This window comes from Pollachius pollachius (assembly GCF_949987615.1).
Source record: "Pollachius pollachius genome assembly, chromosome: 13".
NCBI classification, from domain to species: domain Eukaryota; kingdom Metazoa; phylum Chordata; class Actinopteri; order Gadiformes; family Gadidae; genus Pollachius; species Pollachius pollachius.
In genome coordinates, this window is record NC_136946.1 from 1,339,176 (window position 1) to 1,358,986 (window position 19,811).

General features: G+C 48.9%; 2 protein-coding genes across 2 annotated transcripts; both read right to left on the minus strand.

Annotated features, from left to right (window-relative positions):
- Positions 1-463: 463 nt before the first annotated feature.
- tap2a (transporter associated with antigen processing, subunit type a) lies at positions 464-9,561 on the minus strand. Its single transcript, XM_079750050.1, has 11 exons — positions 9,028-9,561; positions 8,672-8,786; positions 8,136-8,266; positions 7,334-7,539; positions 6,228-6,425; positions 5,063-5,191; positions 4,105-4,290; positions 2,829-3,002; positions 2,479-2,638; positions 2,271-2,404; positions 464-1,689 (listed from the first exon to the last, which is right to left on the minus strand). The coding sequence occupies exons 1-11, from the start codon at positions 9,518-9,520 to the stop codon at positions 1,504-1,506; spliced, it is 2,112 nt and encodes a 703-aa protein (XP_079606176.1). The 5' UTR covers positions 9,521-9,561; the 3' UTR covers positions 464-1,503.
- Positions 9,562-10,648: 1,087 nt separating this feature from the next.
- Positions 10,649-19,647, minus strand: psmb9a (proteasome 20S subunit beta 9a). Its single transcript, XM_079750063.1, has 6 exons — positions 19,435-19,647; positions 19,277-19,344; positions 18,968-19,099; positions 18,599-18,728; positions 12,826-12,967; positions 10,649-10,800 (listed from the first exon to the last, which is right to left on the minus strand). Exons 1-6 carry the CDS (start codon positions 19,483-19,485, stop codon positions 10,673-10,675), a joined length of 651 nt encoding a protein of 216 aa, XP_079606189.1. The 5' UTR covers positions 19,486-19,647; the 3' UTR covers positions 10,649-10,672.
- Positions 19,648-19,811: the final 164 nt, after the last annotated feature.

Sequence of the window (19,811 nt, forward strand, 5' to 3'; positions counted from 1 at the left end):
CTTCAAACAGTGTTTCCAACAGGATGTTTGGGGGCTATAGTGGGGGGCCCCGCCATCCTGTAGGGGGGGTCGGGGGGGCATGACCCCAACCCCAAATTTTGAATAGATTGAATTGAAATGCATCAATCTGGTGAATTTTGAGAACCAAAATATGACATATCAATTACTGAGAGATTACTTACAAACTGCTGGTACTGATGTGAATGTTGATGACACAATGTAAAGGGTCATACTAAACGGGGTTGAGGAGTTTTCAGAAAGCATTGAAGAAATGACTGAGACACAGTACTGAGCCTTTGTACTACTAGGTAGTGTCCAACTGACACCCATCTAACACATGACCAGGGGCACACCTTTCACACCATGTGACCCAGCCAGCCAACCATGTGACCCAGCCAGCCAATAATGTGACCCAGCCAGCCAAACCAGTCTGACCAGTCAGGAATCAGGAAGACGATATCAATGGTTTTAGATTCATATTTTAATTCAAAATAATTTCAAGTCTTAAATTGGAAACATTTACAGATTGATAAAATAAAAACAGTAGAGTGGTGACTCAAAATGTAAAAGCGGTGATTCTTGAGCAGATATGGTTTGAATAAAACGGCAAAGGGTACCGGGGAGGCGAGGTTCTGGGTTCGATCCCCAATGCCACAGTGTAGGCCTCCTGGAGCAAAGGACCTCTGACCCCTGATCATAAGCTGTGAGCGGCATCGGATCCTGAACCGGCCAATGGGGAAGCAGGATGTTTGGTGAAGGTTCTGGCCTCGGCTGTGAACGTCACGCCGGAGACACTGGGACCTCCCCCCCCTCCCCGGTCTCCTGACGCTCTCCTCACTCTGCCACACACACATACACACACGCTTTAGACTACCTTTATTCACATCAGAGGTCAACACCACCCAAACACCCATGATGCAACACTCCTCCGGTCTAACTGTACGTTCACACCAAAAGCTATGAAGCGTTACGAGTGACAAATGGCCATTGACTTTCTATTAGACATGAGCGATAAAACGCTTGAGCGATAGCTGTAAAGCTGTAAAGCTGTAAATGAGATTTGGAAACAGCTCAACTTTATGCAAATAGCTATCAGCGATTTATCTGTAAATGACCCAACAACCAATTGGAATGTATTGAGGAGCAAGATAAAAGGTTCAAATGGTTCACGCGATGAGCGATAAGAGCAATATAAATATTTTGGACAGCCTTTCGTTTTGAGCTATTGTGCGATTTTGCATCTTTTACATCTTTTGGTGTGAACGTACAGTAACGCTCTGTATAACTGAAACATGAAGCAGACGTTCTTCTGAGGTCACCCAGAGGTCACCAGAGGTCTCCCTGAGGTCAGGATGTAGGGGTTAGGGGTAAGGCCCAGTGGCAGACCACCAGGGCGGGGCCCCTGGGTTCAAATGTCTCCTCTGCCGCTAGTGATGTCACCACCTGGCGGAACGCATGGCGTCGCCCAGGGGCCGGTCACCGTGGCAACGAGCCCCCCGTCTCCTAGAAGAGTTTTTCCCAGAGTTGGTAGTATGACCCCCTGGCCTCCATCAGCTCCCGGTGGCTGCCCTGCTCCAGCACTCGGCCCTGGCCAATCACAGCGATGTGATCGGCCTCCTCCACCGTCTTCAGCCTATGGGCGATGACCAGCCGGGTGGGGGCGGGGCCAGAGCTCAGGGCCTTGAGGACCTGTGGACAGACTGTGATGTCACCACCCGGGCTGCTGTTTGATGTCTAATATATGTTATCGTCAAAGTACAAAAATACTTTACTTAATACTCAATTCAGTACAGTCATAATATTAATATAATGCTCCTTTAATTTCAAGTCCAAAGCGATGAACTATTAATTTATTGAAAAATCTGAACTCTGAATGTAACCTTACTATTGCCATTGAAAGGTAATGTTTCTTAAAATGTTATTTAAATTGGTTTGAAATGTAATCTAGATTACAATTATAAGGTATGTAACTTTAAATGTGACATTCATGTGAGGAAGATGGCTTAATGTTTACAAATCAAACATTGTTTTAGAGAAAACTACTTTTATGACAATGTGAGCTACGACTTGGATTCAGCAAGTTTCGATGAAACCCTCTTAGATTTAGCCAGTTTATATTCAAGCAATTTAGATTAATCCTGTTTAGATTCAGCCAGTTTAGGTTTAAACACTTTAGCCAGTTTAGACAAAGCCAGTTCAGATGAGGCCAGTTTAGATGGAGCCAGTTTAGACAAAGCCAGTTCAGATGAGGCCAGTTTAGATCTCGGTACCTTGACCTCGCTGTCGGCGTCCAGGGAGCTGGTGAACTCGTCCAAGATCAGCACCTGCGGCCTTCGGACCAGGGCCCTCGCTATGGCAACCCTGTGCTTCTCGCTCTTGGACAGTCCTCCTCTCTCGCCTACCTCTGTGGTACAACCAGGGGGTTAGTCTGTGGTCTGACGGCCTCTCCCCAACACCTGCTGGTCCCGTCAAATCTACCTGTGTCGTAGCCTTTCTCCAATTGGCTGATGAAGTTGTGGGCGTTGGCCTTTTCGGCCGCTTGCTGGACGTCGTCCAGGGAACAGTCAGGAAGACCGTAGGCGATGTTGTCTCTGATGGACCCGGAGAAAATCACTGGCTCCTGGGTGACCACAGACACCTGCAGCACAGGGGGAGAGAAAGGTTCCGCCGGCACTGTAACATTGGAACACCGTCACTGTGACACCGTCACTGTGACACCGTCACTGTGATACCGTCACTGTCACACTGTGACACCGTCACTGTGACACCGTCACTGGGATACCGTCACTGTCACACTGTGACACTGTGACACCGTCCCTGTCACACACCTTCCGGTGGAGGTAGTGGTGCTGATAGGAGCAGATGGGTTGTCCGTCCAGGAGGATGGCCCCGTGCTGTGGCCGGTAGAGGGTCTGCAGCAGGCTGGCGCAGGTGGTCTTCCCCCCCCCGGAGACCCCCACCAGGGCGGTCAGCGTCCCGGGCTTCAGGTCCAGGTTGAAGCCCTGAGGGGGGGATGGATGGTGATGAGTGGTAAACAGGTGATGAGTGGTAGACAGGTGATGAGTGGTAGACAGGTGATGAGTGATGGATGGTGTTGAGTGATGGACGGTGATGAGTGATGGACGGTGTTGAGTGATGGACGGTGTTGAGTGATGGATGGTGATGAGTGATGGACGGTGATGAGTGATGGATGGTGATGAGTGATGGATGGTGATGGATGGTGTTGAGTGATGGATGGTGATGAGTGATGGATGGTGATGAGTGATGGATGGTGATGAGTGATGGATGGTGATGAGTGATGGACGGTGTTGAGTGATGGACGGTGTTGAGTGATGGATGGTGTTGAGTGATGGATGGTGATGAGTGATGGATGGTGATGAGTGATGGACGGTGATGAGTGATGGACGACGATGAGTGATGGATGGTGATGAGTGATGGACGGTGTTGAGTGATGGACGGTGATGAGTGATGGACGGTGATGAGTGATGGACGGTGATGAGTGATGGACGGTGATGAGTGATGGATGGTGATGAGTGATGGACGGTGTTGAGTGATGGACGGTGTTGAGTGATGGACGGTGATGAGTGATGGATGGTGATGAGTGATGGATGGTGATGAGTGATGGACGGTGATGAGTGATGGATGGTGATGAGTGATGGACGGTGTTGAGTGATGGATGGTGATGAGTGATGGATGGTGATGAGTGATGGACGGTGATGAGTGATGGACGGTGATGAGTGATGGATGGTGATGAGTGATGGACGGTGTTGAGTGATGGACGGTGTTGAGTGATGGACGGTGATGAGTGATGGATGGTGATGAGTGATGGATGGTGATGAGTGATGGACGGTGATGGATGGTGTTGAGTGATGGATGGTGATGAGTGATGGATGGTGATGAGTGATGGATGGTGATGAGTGATGGATGGTGATGAGTGATGGACGGTGTTGAGTGATGGACGGTGTTGAGTGATGGATGGTGTTGAGTGATGGATGGTGATGAGTGATGGATGGTGATGAGTGATGGACGGTGATGAGTGATGGATGGTGATGAGTGATGGATGGTGATGAGTGATGGACGGTGATGAGTGATGGATGGTGATACCTGCAAGACGGGGGCGTCAGGCTGGGAGGGGTAGGCGAAGCGTAGGTCGCTGAAGGTCACGTGACCCCTCAGCTGCTCCGGGGCCAGATTACCCATAGTGCACTGGGGCGTCCGGTCCAGGTACTCAAACACCTTCTTGGACGCCCCCACCGAGGTCAGCATGTCCCCGAAGATGGTGATCAGGGTCTGGAGAACGGAAGGAAGGGGTCTTAGTCCGGGGTGGTCTATCATGCCCTGGTCCGGTCTGAACTAGTCTAGTCTGGTCTGGTCTATCATGCCCTGGTCTGGTCTGGACTGGTCTATCATGCCCTGGTCTAACCTGGACTAGTCTAGTCTAGTCTAGTCTAGTCTGGTCTGGTCTATCATGCCCTGATCCGGTCCGGACTAGTCTAGTCTGGTCTGGTCTATCATGCCCCGGTCCGGTCTGGACTAGTCTAGTCTGGTCTGGTCTATCATGCCCTGATCCGGTCCGGACTAGTCTAGTCTGGTCTGGTCTATCATGCCCCGGTCCGGTCTGGACTAGTCTAGTCTGGTCTGGTCTATCATGCCCTGATCCGGTCCGGACTAGTCTAGTATGGTCTGGTCTATCATGCCCCGGTCCGGTCTGGACTAGTCTAGTCTGGTCTGGTCTATCATGCCGTGATCCGGTCCGGACTAGTCTAGTCTGGTCTGGTCTATCATGCCATGATCCGGTCCGGACTAGTCTAGTCAGGTCTGGTCTATCATGCCCTGATCCGGTCCGGACTAGTCTAGTCAGGTCTGGAAGCCATCTGTTTGGTCTGGTCTGATCAAGAAGTGGTCTGGTCTAGACTAGTCTGGTGGGTCCTGGTCAGGTCCAGGGTGTTGGGTCTAGAGGAGGAGGTGGAGGGAGCAGGAGCAGGAGGAGGAGGAGAAGGGGAGGAGGAGGAGGAGGAAGTGGAAGAGCAGGAGGAGAAGCAGGAGGTGGAGCGGGAGGTACCCTGATGTTGTTCCCCAGGTCCCCCTGGTAGAGGAGGAAGGTGAGCAGGGTGCCGGTGGTCATGTGACCTCTCTGGATCACCGCTCTGCCGTAGACCAGCAGGGCTAGCTGCATGGAGAGGCCTGAGAGCTACACACACACACACACACACACACACACACACACACAGACACACACACACACACACACACACAGACACACACACACACAGACACACACACACACACACACAGACAAGCACACACACACACAGACAAACACACACACACAAACACACACACACACAGACACACACAAACACACACACACAGACAAACACACACACACAAACACACACACACAGACACACACAAACACACACACACACAAACACACACACACACACACACACACAGACAAGCACACACAGACAAACACACAGACACGCACGCACACAAACACAAACAGACACACACACACACACAGACAGACAATCACAGACATAGACAAACACATACACACAAACACCAACACGCAAACACCAACACACAGACATAGATATATAAATGCACACGTATTTAAAATTACATAAATACACATACAGACACACACACACACACACACACACACACACAAACACACACACACACACACACACAAACAATCACACACACAGACATGCAGACACACACACACAGAATCAGCCTTCTCTGCAGGCCCTGTCAAAATCTAAATAATATATATATATATTCTTTTTTTCAAAATTACATTAATTTGTGTCTGAACGCATCTTAATTCCACATTTTTTTCAGTACTTACAACATAATTCCAGGAGGAAATCCGTTTTTTTCATAAGGCTGAGCTCAGCTGAATAACACACCACAGCTAGGTCACATGGCCCGGCGGGGCCAGCGCTAAAAGTATTGCTACCCTTTCGCTGAAGCTGCCACCTCCCATTGGATAATACATTTGACTGACGTGTGTAAACAGCCAATCAAATGTTGATGTGTAGTAATAGAACGCCCCCAGGGCCCGGCGATATGCCGGCGCTGGCCCCCGTCGATGTCATCAGCAAATTTTTAGCTCTACGCTATTGAATACACACACACACACACAAACACACACACACACACACACACACACACACACACACACACACAAACACACACACCCCCCCCCCTCTCACCCTGCGGGCCAGCAGGTAGGCCGCCCGGACGCGGTCTCTGAGGGTCTTCAGCCGGTGTGTGTCCATCAGCCGGTCGTCATAGCGACGGGCCTCCCCACACTCTGCGTGGAAGCTCCTCACAAGCCACACCCCCGACACCGCCTCATTGGCCGCCGCGTTGGCCCGGGCAACCGAGTCACGCACCTCCTCCGTCAGCCTCTGGGAACCATGACATCATCAGGGGTTAGGCCTACCTGCTGGGGGGGGGCTAAAGGGAGGACTAGGGGTAGGACTGGGGGTAGGACTGGGGGTAGGACTAGGGGTAGGACTGGGGGTAGGACTGGGGGTAGGGGTAGGACTAGGGGTAGGACTAGGGGTAGGGGTAGGACTAGGGGTAGGACTAGGGGTAGGACTGGGGGTAGGACTAGGGGTAGGACTGGGGGTAGGACTGGGGGTAGGACTGGGGTTAGGGGTAGGACTGGGGGTAGGACTGGGGGTAGGGGTAGGGGTAGGACTAGGGGTAGGACTGGGGGTAGGGGTAGGGGTAGGACTAGGGGTAGGGGTAGGACTGGGGGTAGGACTGGGGGTAGGGGTAGGGGTAGGACTGGGGATAGGGGTAGGACTAGGGGTAGGACTGAGGGTAGGACTAGGGGTAGGACTGGGGGTAGGACTGGGGGTAGGACTGGGGGTAGGGATAGGGGTAGGGGTAGGACTAGGGGTAGGACTGGGGGTAGGACTAGGGGTAGGACTGGGGGTAGGACTGGGGGTAGGGGTAGGACTGAGGGTAGGACTAGGGGTAGGGGTAGGACTGGGGGTAGGACTGGGGGTAGGGGTAGGACTGGGGGTAGGACTGGGGTTAGGGGTAGGACTGGGGGTAGGACTAGGGGTAGGACTGGGGGTAGGACTGGGGTTAGGGGTAGGACTGGGGGTAGGACTGGGGGTAGGGGTAGGACTGAGGGTAGGACTAGGGGTAGGGGTAGGACTGGGGGTAGGACTGGGGGTAGGGGTAGGACTGGGGGTAGGACTGGGGGTAGGACTAGGGGTAGGACTGGGGGTAGGACTGGGGTTAGGGGTAGGACTGGGGTTAGGACTAGGACTGGGGTAGGACTCATTAGGACCAGGCCTACCTGGTGGTAGGAGTGGTAGAGGCGCTCGATGAGGCCGGTGACGGGCGTCTCCAGCAGCACCAACAGGGTGAGGCTCCAGGAGAGACTGAGCATGAGCCCCACCGTGCCCAGCGTGAGGATCAGCGTCCTCAGCATCACGTTGATGTTCAGCGCCACCGTGCGGCTCATCCGGGTGGTGTCCTCCGACAGACGGGTGGTCAGCTCCCCTGGACGGACGCCGCGTCACCACGGTGACCAGGATGTCCCCGCGGTCACACCCCGCTAACGCCGTGCTGGCATCGCGCTAACACCCCGCTAACACCCCGCTAACACCGTGCTGGCATCGCGCTAACACCCCGCTAACACCCCGCTAACACCGTGCTGGCATCGCGCTAACACCCCGCTAACACCCCGCTAACGCCGTGCTGGCATCAGGCTAACAACCCGCTAACACCCCGCTAACACCGTGCTGGCATCACGCTAACACCCCGCTAACACCGTGCTAGCATCACGCTAACACCCTGGTAACACCGTGCTAACCAGGCTGTTACCACGGTAACACCGCGCTAACACACCGTTTACACCCTGCTAATGAGGCTGTAACCACGGTGACACCTCGTTAACATCCCGCTAATCAGAATGTAACGACGCTAACACTATACTAACCAGAATGTAACCAGGGTAACACGGCAGGTTCCACGACAAAACACGATAACACAACAAAACACATACATGAATTGAAAGTAATGCAGTAAAAATCTTGTTGCGATAATTGTTATTGTTGTTTATGTTGTTGTTTATTGCTTTAGCGGCGGGAGGCTACCTGTTTTAACGCTCTCGAAGAATCCAATGTCCTGATTGGCCAGCGCCCCAAACAGAGCCAGTTTCACTCTCCGTGTGAAACTGGCGATCACACACATGAAGAGACCACCCCTACAGCCCGCCCCGAGGGAGCTGACATGCACACACACACACACGCACACGCACACACACACACACACACACACACCGACACAGACACACGCAGGCACAGACACACACACGCACACACACACACACGCACACACGCACACACACGCACACCGACACAGACACACGCAGGCACAGACACAGACACACACACACACAGACACAGACACACAGACACAGACACAGACACACAGACAATTATTTAAACTCACTGATGAAGAAATCATGGCTTTTGTCTGTCAATCAAGTACCTGTCCAGGGTGAGAGAGGGGGAGGAGCTACCTGCCCAGTGAGGGAGGGGGAGGAGCTACCTGCCCAGAGGGGGAGGGGGGAGGGGAGGAGCTACCTGCATGGGGGGGAGAGGGGGAGGGGGAGAGGGGGAGGAGCTACCTGCCCAGGGAGTACATGCTGATGAATACGATGGCCGCCAGGAACTCCCGCTCCTGGTACCCGGTCCGGAGACTGTCAATCACCCTGCCGGTGTAGATCGGGATCAACATCCCACCTGCAGGGACAACAACAACAACAACATCAACAACAACATTGCATCCCGTCAACAACAACAACAACCCTGCACCCCATCAACAACAACAACAATACTGCAACCCGTCAACAACAACAACCCAACACCCCCATAAACAACAACAACAACACAGCCCCATCAACAACAACAACAACACTACAACCCCCATCAACAACAACAACAAGTACAAAAGCAGTCAAATGGAGTGAGTAGGCCTACTCACACAGCACGGAGAGCAGCAGGAAGGAGAAGGCTCCCAGGAGAAGACCAACATCCGGTCTGTACAGGCGGAGGACCCTCACGAACAGCTCCCTGGACTTCCGGTTGTCCTCCTCCTGCCCCTCCTCTCCGGTCCCACTGGTGGACTGCTCCCACAGCTCCCAGCACAGCACCGCCGCCCCCGCCGCCCCGGTGCAGGCGAGCCAGGTCCAGACGTCCCCCCAGTCCACCGCCTCGCCGGGTCCGTACAGCAGCTCGCGGCCGCTCTCCAACGCCGGGGCGATCAGAGCGTGCACCACCGCGAAGCGCACGAGCACGGGTTTGAGCCCCGCGGTGACCCGGGTCAAGGTGAGCAGGCACGCGCACCTGATCACGGCGCCGACCCACAGACCCGCGGACGTGTTTGAGGCCACCGCGGTGAGCACGTAGAGGTCGACCCCCGCCGCCACCCCCACCGCCAGGCTCTGACGGACTCTGTGCGCGCTCAGACCCAACATCTCTCCGCGTCTGACTCCTCCACGGCGCGAGACCTTTATAAAGTCCCCTCTATTTTCGGTTTCAGTTTAAAAGAGCCAATCACGTTTCCGAGAAATCCCCAAATGCTGCCCCGTCTTCCGGAGACGACGGGAGGTGACGTTATTACTTTGGTTCCGTTAGAGCTTGGACATTAAAAGGGGGGGGGGGGGGGGGGGGGGGGGTGTTATGCCGTCAGGTGTGAGGGTGATCAGCCGTTGCAAGCCATTTGAAAACCTGTCTTTCCCTGTGCGATAGTGACATCACTAGTGGGCGTGTCCAATCACACTCACACTGGGGGGGGCGTAACATCTTTAAGACCCAGAGCCTCACGTGAGGTCGGGTCGTTAGTAATGCTGTCTGTTGTCCTGTTGGCCCCTCCCACCTTGTCCTCCGACCTATCATGAGCCCTACCTGGGTCACATGTGCAACAATAATGTAGATCCTAATATTGCAAATATAGTGTGTGTGTGTGTGTGTGTGTGCGTCTGTGTGTCTGTGTGTGTGTATGTGTGTGTGTAGTCTCCCTGTAGTCGCTCGCATCAGATTCAAGAAGATGGTACCGGCCTACAAGGCGGTGGATGGAACTGCCCCTGCCTACCTCCAAGCGTCGGTCAAACAACACAGCCCGGGTCGACCCCTCAGCTGGACGTCTGGTGCCGCCATCGCTAAGAGCAAGCAAAGGTCGATCAGCGAAGTCACACTCTTCTCTGTTTTGGGACCTCAGTGGTGGAACGACCTCCCTACCGATCGCCTGTTCAGAGTTCACCTACACTCTGCATCCATCCAGTCCCTTCCGCCCACCAATGTATGTTGTACGTCCTGGCACTTAATGTACGCACTTAATGTACGTTGTACTTATTCATAGTACTTAATTGTGTAGCATCTGCAGTAGCTGCTATCACTGCTATTACTGCTGCTAACACTCGGTTCTATGAACATCTTTACTGTACCGACAGCCATATGTTGTTTCACTTCTTATGACAAATGTACTTATTTTAAGTCGCTTTGGATAAAAGCGTCTGCTAAATGCCCTAAATGTAAACGTAAATGTACATGTACATGTAAATGTATATGTTCAGCTGGGTTTCAGATAGACGACAGAGAGATGCTGGGGTTAATCTTAGTTTCTGGGTTTATTGATCATAGAAGGTGGGCAGTTCGTTCCCCAGGAACACCTTCTCCTCCACGCCGTTCCCGTCGATGGTGACCAGGTAGGCCACACCCCCGCTGGACCCGTCACGACTCATAGCCAATGAGAGAGCTGGGAGAGAATGGACAACACAGAGGGGATTAACGGTTACATAATGTCCACACTTCACCTGGCGTCACTGTCTAACCCCTACCTGCTCCTTAATGACCTGTCTAACCCCTACCTGCTCCTTAATGACCTGTCTCTGTACTGTCTAACCCCTACCTGCTCCTTAATGACCTGTCTAACCCCTACCTGCTCCTTAATGACCTGTCTCTGTACTGTCTAACCCCTACCTGCTCCTTAATGACCTGTCTCTGTACTGTCTAACCCCTACCTGCTTCTTAATGACCTGTCTCTGTACTGTCTAACCCCTACCTGCTCGTTAATGACCTGTCTCTGTGCTGTCTAACCCCTACCTGCTCCTTAATGACCTGTCTCTGTGCTGTCTAACCCCTACCTGCTCGTTAATGACCTGTCTGTGCTGTCTAACCCCTACCTGCTCCTTAATGACGTGTCTCTGTGCTGTCTAACCCCTACCTGCTCCTTAACGACCTGTCTCTGTGCTGTCTAACCCCTACCTGCTCCTTAACAACCTGTCTCTGTGCTGTCTAACCCCTACCTGCTCCTTAACGACCTGTCTCTGTGCTGTCTAACCCCTACCTGCTCCTTAATGACCTGTCTAACCCCTACCTGCTCCTTAATGACCTGTCTCTGTGCTGTCTAACCCCTACCTGCTCCTTAACGACCTGTCTCTGTGCTGTCTAACCCCTACCTGCTCCTTAACGACCTGTCTCTGTGCTGTCTAACCCCTACCTGCTCCTTAACGACCTGTCTCTGTGCTGTCTAACCCCTACCTGCTCCTTAACGACCTGTCTCTGTGCTGTCTAACCCATACCTGCTCCTTAACGACCTGTCTCTGTGCTGTCTAATCCCTACCTGCTCCTTAACGACCTGTCTCTGTACTGTCTAACCCCTACCTGCTCCTTAACGACCTGTCTCTGTACTGTCTAACCCCTACCTGCTCCTTAATGACCTGTCTCTGTACTGTCTAACCCCTACCTGCTCCTTAATGACCTGTCTCTTTACTGTCTAACCCCTACCTGCTCCTTTATGACCTGTCTGTACTTTCTAACCCCTACCTGCTCCTTAAAGGAGATATCCGGTGTAAAATGGATCTGGGATATGTTTATTATGATAACGAGTTGGAATGTTCGTTTGGTAGCAAAAAAGCGCACATAGGCGCATTCTTAAGTCAGCTTTTTTTGGCCAATTCTACCAAAACGCTGTGAACTTGGAATGATGGGGGCATGTGTTGTTTATAAAAAAGAGTGTTTATGAAAAGGACATTTTATACACACAATAACATTAGTAGTTCACCCGTCGACGCCATCTTGTCTTTAAGACACGATAGGGAGATTGACGAACGCAGAGCTTGTGACATCCGTGAACAACACGCAAGCTTTGTGTTCGCCAATCTACTCATCGAGTCTTAAAGACAAGATGGCATCGACGGGTGATCTACTGATGGTATTGTGTGTAAAAATGTCATTTTTAATCAACAATCTGTACACTTAAAAAGCTATCAATGCCTCGTTTTATATTTTAAGACCCTTATTATACTACCAAAGAAGTGTCAGGCTACTTGTAGCCTTTTAAGTGGTTTAAAATAGCGATTTAGTTTTTACCATAACACATGCCCTTATCGTTCCAGGTTCACAGCGTTTTGGTAGAATCGTCTGTCTGCCTGCCTGTGTGTCTCTCTCTCTGTCTGTCTGTATGCCTGTCTGTCTGTCTGTCTTGTCTGTCTATCTGTCTGTCAGTCTGTCTGCCTGTCTATCTATCTGCTTGCCTGTCTGCCTGTCTGTCTGTCTGTCTAACTGTTCACCATCAGCCACTGTCTGTCTGTCTCTCTGTCTGTCTGCCCGCCTGCCTGTCTGTCTGTCTGTATACCTGTCTGTCTGTCTGCCTGTCTTACTGTCCACCACCAGCCGCTGTGTGTCCGTGCGCCCCGCCCCCGCCCGGTACTCTGCGTCCAGGTAGTCTGTCTGTCTGCCTGTCTGTCTGTCTGCCTGTCTGTCTGCCTGTCTGTCTTACTGTCCACCACCAGGCGCTGTGTGTCTGTGCGCCCTGCCCCTGCCCGGTACTCTGCATCCAGGTAGCCGTAGACGTAGGAGCTGCCGGAGCCGCCCAGAGCGAAGGGCTGCCGGGTCAGCAGGCCGCTCAGGGTCGCATACACCTGGGGTCAAAGGTCAGGGGTTAGAGGGCAGGGGTCAAAGGTCAGGGGTTAGTATATGTAATTATTAGGAATATCAGTATATACAGTGGGGCAAAAAAGTATTTAGTCAGCCACCAATTGTGCAAGTTCTCCCACTTAAAAAGACGAGAGAGGCCTGTAATTTTCATCATTGGTAAACCTCAGCTATGAGAGACAAAATGAAAAAGAAAAATCCAGAAAATCACATTTTCTGATTTTTTAAGAATTTATTTGCAAATTATGGTGGAAAATAAGTATTTGGTCACCTACAAACCAGCAAGATTTCTGGCTGTCACAGACCTGTAACTTCTTCTTTAAGAGGCTCCTCTGTCCTCCACTTGTTACCTGTATTAATGGCACTTGTTTGAACTCCTTATCAGTATAAAAGACACCTGTCCACAACCTCAAACAGTCACACTCCAAACTCCACTATGACCAAGACCAAAGAGCTGTCAAAGGACACCAGAAACACAATTGTAGACCTGCACCAGGCTGGGAAGTCTGAATCTGCAATAGGTAAGCAGCTTGGTGTGAAGAAATCAACTGTGGGAGCAATTATTAGGAAATGGAATACATACAAGACCACTGATAATCTCCCTCGATCTGGGGCTCCACGCAAGATCTCACCCTGTGGGGTCAAAATGATCACAAGAACGGTGAACAAAAATCCCAGAACCACAAGGGGGGACCTAGTGAATGACCTCCAGAGAGCTGGGACCAAAGTAACAAAGGCTACCATCACTAACACACTACGCCGCCAGGGACTCAAATCCTGCAGTGCCAGACGTGTCCCCCTGCTAAAGCCAGTGTATGTCCGGGCCCGTTAGAAGTTTGCTAGAGAGCATTTGGATGATCCACAAGAGGATTGGGAGAATGTCATATGGTCAGATGAAACCAAAATATAACTTTTTGGTAAAAACTCAACTCGTCGTGTTTGGAGGAGAAAGAATGCTGGGTTGCATCCAAAGAACACCATACCTACAGTGAAGCATGGGGGTGGAAACATCATGTTTTGGGGCTGTTTTTCTGCCAAGGGACCAGGACGCCTGATCCGTATGACGGAAAGAATGAATGGGGCCATGTATCGTGAGATTTTGAGTGAAAACCTCCTTCCATCAGCAAGGGCACTGAAGATGAAACGTGGCTGGGTCTTTCAGCATGACAATGACCCCAAACACACCGCCCGGGCAACGAAGGAGTGGCTTCGTAAGAAGCATTTCAAGGTCCTGGAGTGGCCTAGCCAGTCTCCAGATCTCAACCCCATAGAAAATCTTTGGAGGGAGTTGAAAGTCCGTGTGGCCCAAAAACATCACTGCTCTAGAGGAGATCTGCATGGAGGAATGGGCCAAAATACCAGCAGCAGTGTGTGAAAACCTTGTAAAGACTTACAGAAAACGTTTGACCTCTGTCATTGCCAACAAAGGGCATGTAACAAAGTATTGAGATGACCTTTGGTTATTGACCAAATACTTATTTTCCACCATAATTTGCAAATAAATTCTTTAAAAATCAGACAATGTGATTTTCTAGATTTTTTTTTTTCATTTTGTCTCTCATAGCTGAGGTATACCTATGATGAAAATTACAGGCCTCTCTCATCTTTTTAAGTGGGAGAACTTGCACAATTGGAGGCTGACTAAATACTTTTTTGCCCCACTGTATATATATGTCAGTCCCTCCAGAAAAACGCGGCGTTTTTTGTGATTGTTACGGCCAAAAATCCTTGATTATGCGGCATGTTTCCTTAAGAAATGCGATGAAATATGCGGCATATTTATGCAATTTTATGCGATGATATTGCGGGAACTTGCGGAAAATGCAGCTTTTCGATGACGTTCACGTCGCGTAATTACGTCACTTCATAACGTTCCCACGGCAACAGGGGGAAATGGCTGCTCTTGTGTGAAGTAAACGCAACATTTTTCAACTTTGTGCTAAGATATATGTGACTTTTTTGCAACGAAAATGCGGGGATTATGAAATCATGCAAGCCCCGCATATTTTGCGCGGAAATCGGCAATTTATGCGGTGAAAGTGCGGCATATTTGAAAAAAATGCGACCCCCGCATGAATATGCGGACTTTGGCTGATTATGCATTGAATTATGCGATCGCATAATCGCGTTTTTCTGGAGGGACTGATATATATATATATACACACACACATATATACAGTATATGTCTGTATTTATATACCATTGATCTCTATCTGGATGTGTTATATATGTATGTATAATATATATATATATATATATGTGTGCATTCATAAGGATGTGTGTATAATGAATATATGTGTGTATTTATCTGGATGTGTGTATAATATATATAAATATATGTGCGATTGATCTGGATGTGTGTATAATATATATAAATATGTGTGTATTTATCTGGATGAGTGTATACTGTATATAATATATATGTGTGTATGTATGTGGATGTGTGTATACTGTATATAATATTTGATCCATACATCCACACACACATGTGTGCGGATGTGTGTATACTGTATACACTATATATGTTTGTGGATGTGTGTGTACTGTATATAATATATATGTGTGTGGATGTGTGTGTACTGTATATAATATATATGTGTGTGGATGTGTGTACTGTATATAATATATATGTGTGTATTTATCTGGATGTGTGTGTAGTGTATATAATATGTGTGTGGATGTGTGTGTAGTGTATATAATATGTGTGTGGATGTGTGTGTACTGTATATAATATGTGTGTGGATGTGTGTGTACTGTATATAATATGTGTGTGGATGTGTGTGTACTGTATATACTAAGTGTGTGGATGTGTGTGTACTGTATATACTATGTGTGTGGTTGTGTGTGTACTGTATATACTAAGTGTGTGGATGTGTGTGTACTGTATATACTAAGTGTGTGGATGTGTGTGTACTGTATATACTAAGTGTGTGGATGTGTGTGTACTGTATATACTAAGTGTGTGGATGTGTGTGTACTGTATATACTAAGTGTGTGGATGTGTGTGTACTGTATATACTAAGTGTGTGGATGTGTGTGTACTGTATATACTAAGTGTGTGGATGTGTGTGTACTGTATATACTAAGTGTGTGGATGTGTGTGTACTGTATATACTAAGTGTGTGGATGTGTGTGTACTGTATATACTAAGTGTGTGGATGTGTGTGTACTGTATATACTAAGTGTGTGGATGTGTGTGTACTGTATATACTAAGTGTGTGGATGTGTGTGTACTGTATATACTAAGTGTGTGGATGTGTGTGTACTGTATATACTAAGTGTGTGGATGTGTGTGTACTGTATATACTAAGTGTGTGGATGTGTGTGTACTGTATATACTAAGTGTGTGGATGTGTGTGTACTGTATATAATATGTGTGTGGATGTGTGTGTACTGTATATACTAAGTGTGTGGATGTGTGTGTACTGTATATACTAAGTGTGTGGATGTGTGTGTACTGTATATACTAAGTGTGTGGATGTGTGTGTACTGTATATACTAAGTGTGTGGATGTGTGTGTACTGTATATACTAAGTGTGTGGATGTGTGTGTACTGTATATACTAAGTGTGTGGATGTGTGTGTACTGTATATACTATGTGTGTGGATGTGTGTGTACTGTATATACTAAGTGTGTGGATGTGTGTGTACTGTATATACTAAGTGTGTGGATGTGTGTGTACTGTATATACTAAGTGTGTGGATGTGTGTGTACTGTATATACTAAGTGTGTGGATGTGTGTGTACTGTATATACTAAGTGTGTGGATGTGTGTGTACTGTATATACTAAGTGTGTGGATGTGTGTGTACTGTATATACTAAGTGTGTGGATGTGTGTGTACTGTATATACTAAGTGTGTGGATGTGTGTGTACTGTATATACTAAGTGTGTGGATGTGTGTGTACTGTATATACTAAGTGTGTGGATGTGTGTGTACTGTATATACTAAGTGTGTGGATGTGTGTGTACTGTATATACTAAGTGTGTGGATGTGTGTGTACTGTATATACTAAGTGTGTGGATGTGTGTGTACTGTATATACTAAGTGTGTGGATGTGTGTGTACTGTATATACTAAGTGTGTGGATGTGTGTGTACTGTATATACTAAGTGTGTGGATGTGTGTGTACTGTATATACTAAGTGTGTGGATGTGTGTGTACTGTATATACTAAGTGTGTGGATGTGTGTGTACTGTATATACTAAGTGTGTGGATGTGTGTGTACTGTATATACTAAGTGTGTGGATGTGTGTGTACTGTATATACTAAGTGTGTGGATGTGTGTGTACTGTATATACTAAGTGTGTGGATGTGTGTGTACTGTATATACTAAGTGTGTGGATGTGTGTGTACTGTATATACTAAGTGTGTGGATGTGTGTGTACTGTATATACTAAGTGTGTGGATGTGTGTGTACTGTATATACTAAGTGTGTGGATGTGTGTGTACTGTATATACTAAGTGTGTGGATGTGTGTGTACTGTATATACTAAGTGTGTGGATGTGTGTGTACTGTATATACTAAGTGTGTGGATGTGTGTGTACTGTATATACTAAGTGTGTGGATGTGTGTGTACTGTATATACTAAGTGTGTGGATGTGTGTGTACTGTATATACTAAGTGTGTGGATGTGTGTGTACTGTATATACTAAGTGTGTGGATGTGTGTGTACTGTATATACTAAGTGTGTGGATGTGTGTGTACTGTATATACTAAGTGTGTGGATGTGTGTGTACTGTATATACTAAGTGTGTGGATGTGTGTGTACTGTATATACTAAGTGTGTGGATGTGTGTGTACTGTATATACTAAGTGTGTGGATGTGTGTGTACTGTATATAATATGTGTGTGGATGTGTGTGTACTGTATATACTAAGTGTGTGGATGTGTGTGTACTGTATATACTAAGTGTGTGGATGTGTGTGTACTGTATATACTAAGTGTGTGGTTGTGTGTGTACTGTATATACTAAGTGTGTGGATGTGTGTGTACTGTATATACTATGTGTGTGGATGTGTGTGTACTGTATATACTAAGTGTGTGGATGTGTGTGTACTGTATATACTAAGTGTGTGGATGTGTGTGTACTGTATATACTAAGTGTGTGGATGTGTGTGTACTGTATATACTAAGTGTGTGGATGTGTGTGTACTGTATATACTAAGTGTGTGGATGTGTGTGTACTGTATATACTAAGTGTGTGGATGTGTGTGTACTGTGTATACTAAGTGTGTGGATGTGTGTGTACTGTATATACTAAGTGTGTGGATGTGTGTGTACTGTATATACTAAGTGTGTGGATGTGTGTGTACTGTATATACTAAGTGTGTGGATGTGTGTGTACTGTATATACTAAGTGTGTGGATGTATGTGTACTGTATATACTAAGTGTGTGGATGTGTGTGTACTGTATATACTAAGTGTGTGGATGTGTGTGTACTGTATATACTAAGTGTGTGGATGTGTGTGTAGTGTATATACTAAGTGTGTGGATGTGTGTGTACTGTATATACTAAGTGTGTGGATGTGTGTGTACTGTATATACTAAGTGTGTGGATGTGTGTGTACTGTATATACTAAGTGTGTGGATGTGTCTGTACTGCATGAGGGCGGTACCTGCCCGCCCCGCCTGTGGTCCCAGCCCCCTACGATCAGGTGGGCCGACAGCTCCTCCTTGTACTGGTACGAGATGTTCTTCACCAGGGTGGCGGCTGAGCACACCAGGGGGTCCTCACCCAGCTCCATGCTGACACACACACACAGGCACACACACAAGCACACACACACACACAGGTACACAGACACAGGCACATGCAGGCACGCAGGAACACGTGAACACGTGAATCTTGTTTCAACGTCAATATGAAGTAAGAGACGTAATGAGATGCGTAAATTGATCCGTCCGAAGTGAACCCCTGAACGGAGGTTGGCGTCACCTGTCTAACCCGCGCGTCATCTGTCTCATCCGTGCGTCGCGCGTCTCACCTGTGCACGTCCAGCTGGTAGTTGACGGTCTCGGCGATGGTCTGCGCGTCGGCGGCGGAGCCCGACAGCGCGCAGTAGATGCGCTCGTGCAGCGGCGACAGTTTGTTCATCACACGGTTCACCACCGAGGCCCTGAGGGGGAAGGGCAGCTGTAGGCCGGCTGGACGGAGCACACACACACACGCACGTACAAACACACACACACGTACACACACACACACACTCACACTCATACATACATACATAGTCCCATAAACTCTTACACACGCATACCATACACACGCACACACGTAGCACGCAGGCACCTACCCTGCAGAAACCCGAGAATCGGACCCCAGCACGACTCCTCCGTCGAACTCCACGGCGATGATGGTGGTCTGGAGGAACAACAGAAAAACACGTCGTTCCTCCAGGGTCAGGGAAACCCGGTGTACAAACAAACAGCGCGCCGGCCCCTAACGACCTACCCCTGTCTTGACCTCCTCGGACATCCATTCCGGGCCCTGTTCCTCCAACATGCTGGCTGGTACGGCTGTTCCCTGAGTAGGAACGCTGCTTTGTCGAAGGGAACGCGCGATGGTTCCTTGCGTAGAAGTGAAAGTGAAACCGCGTCGGTTCGCCGCGCGCCCCCGGAGCAAGATCCAACCCGCGCGACGGAAGGTCCGCACCAGTCAGACCATTTCCTCCTCCAGGTTCGATCCTATCTAGTAGTGGGCTGGTCTAAAGGGGGCTGGTCTAAATTCTCACACGGCGTGGCCATCCAACATAACGCATTACAATCCTGCGAATATTATGATATATACTGGTAATACACAACAGCCGACCTTCATATCAGAGATTGGTG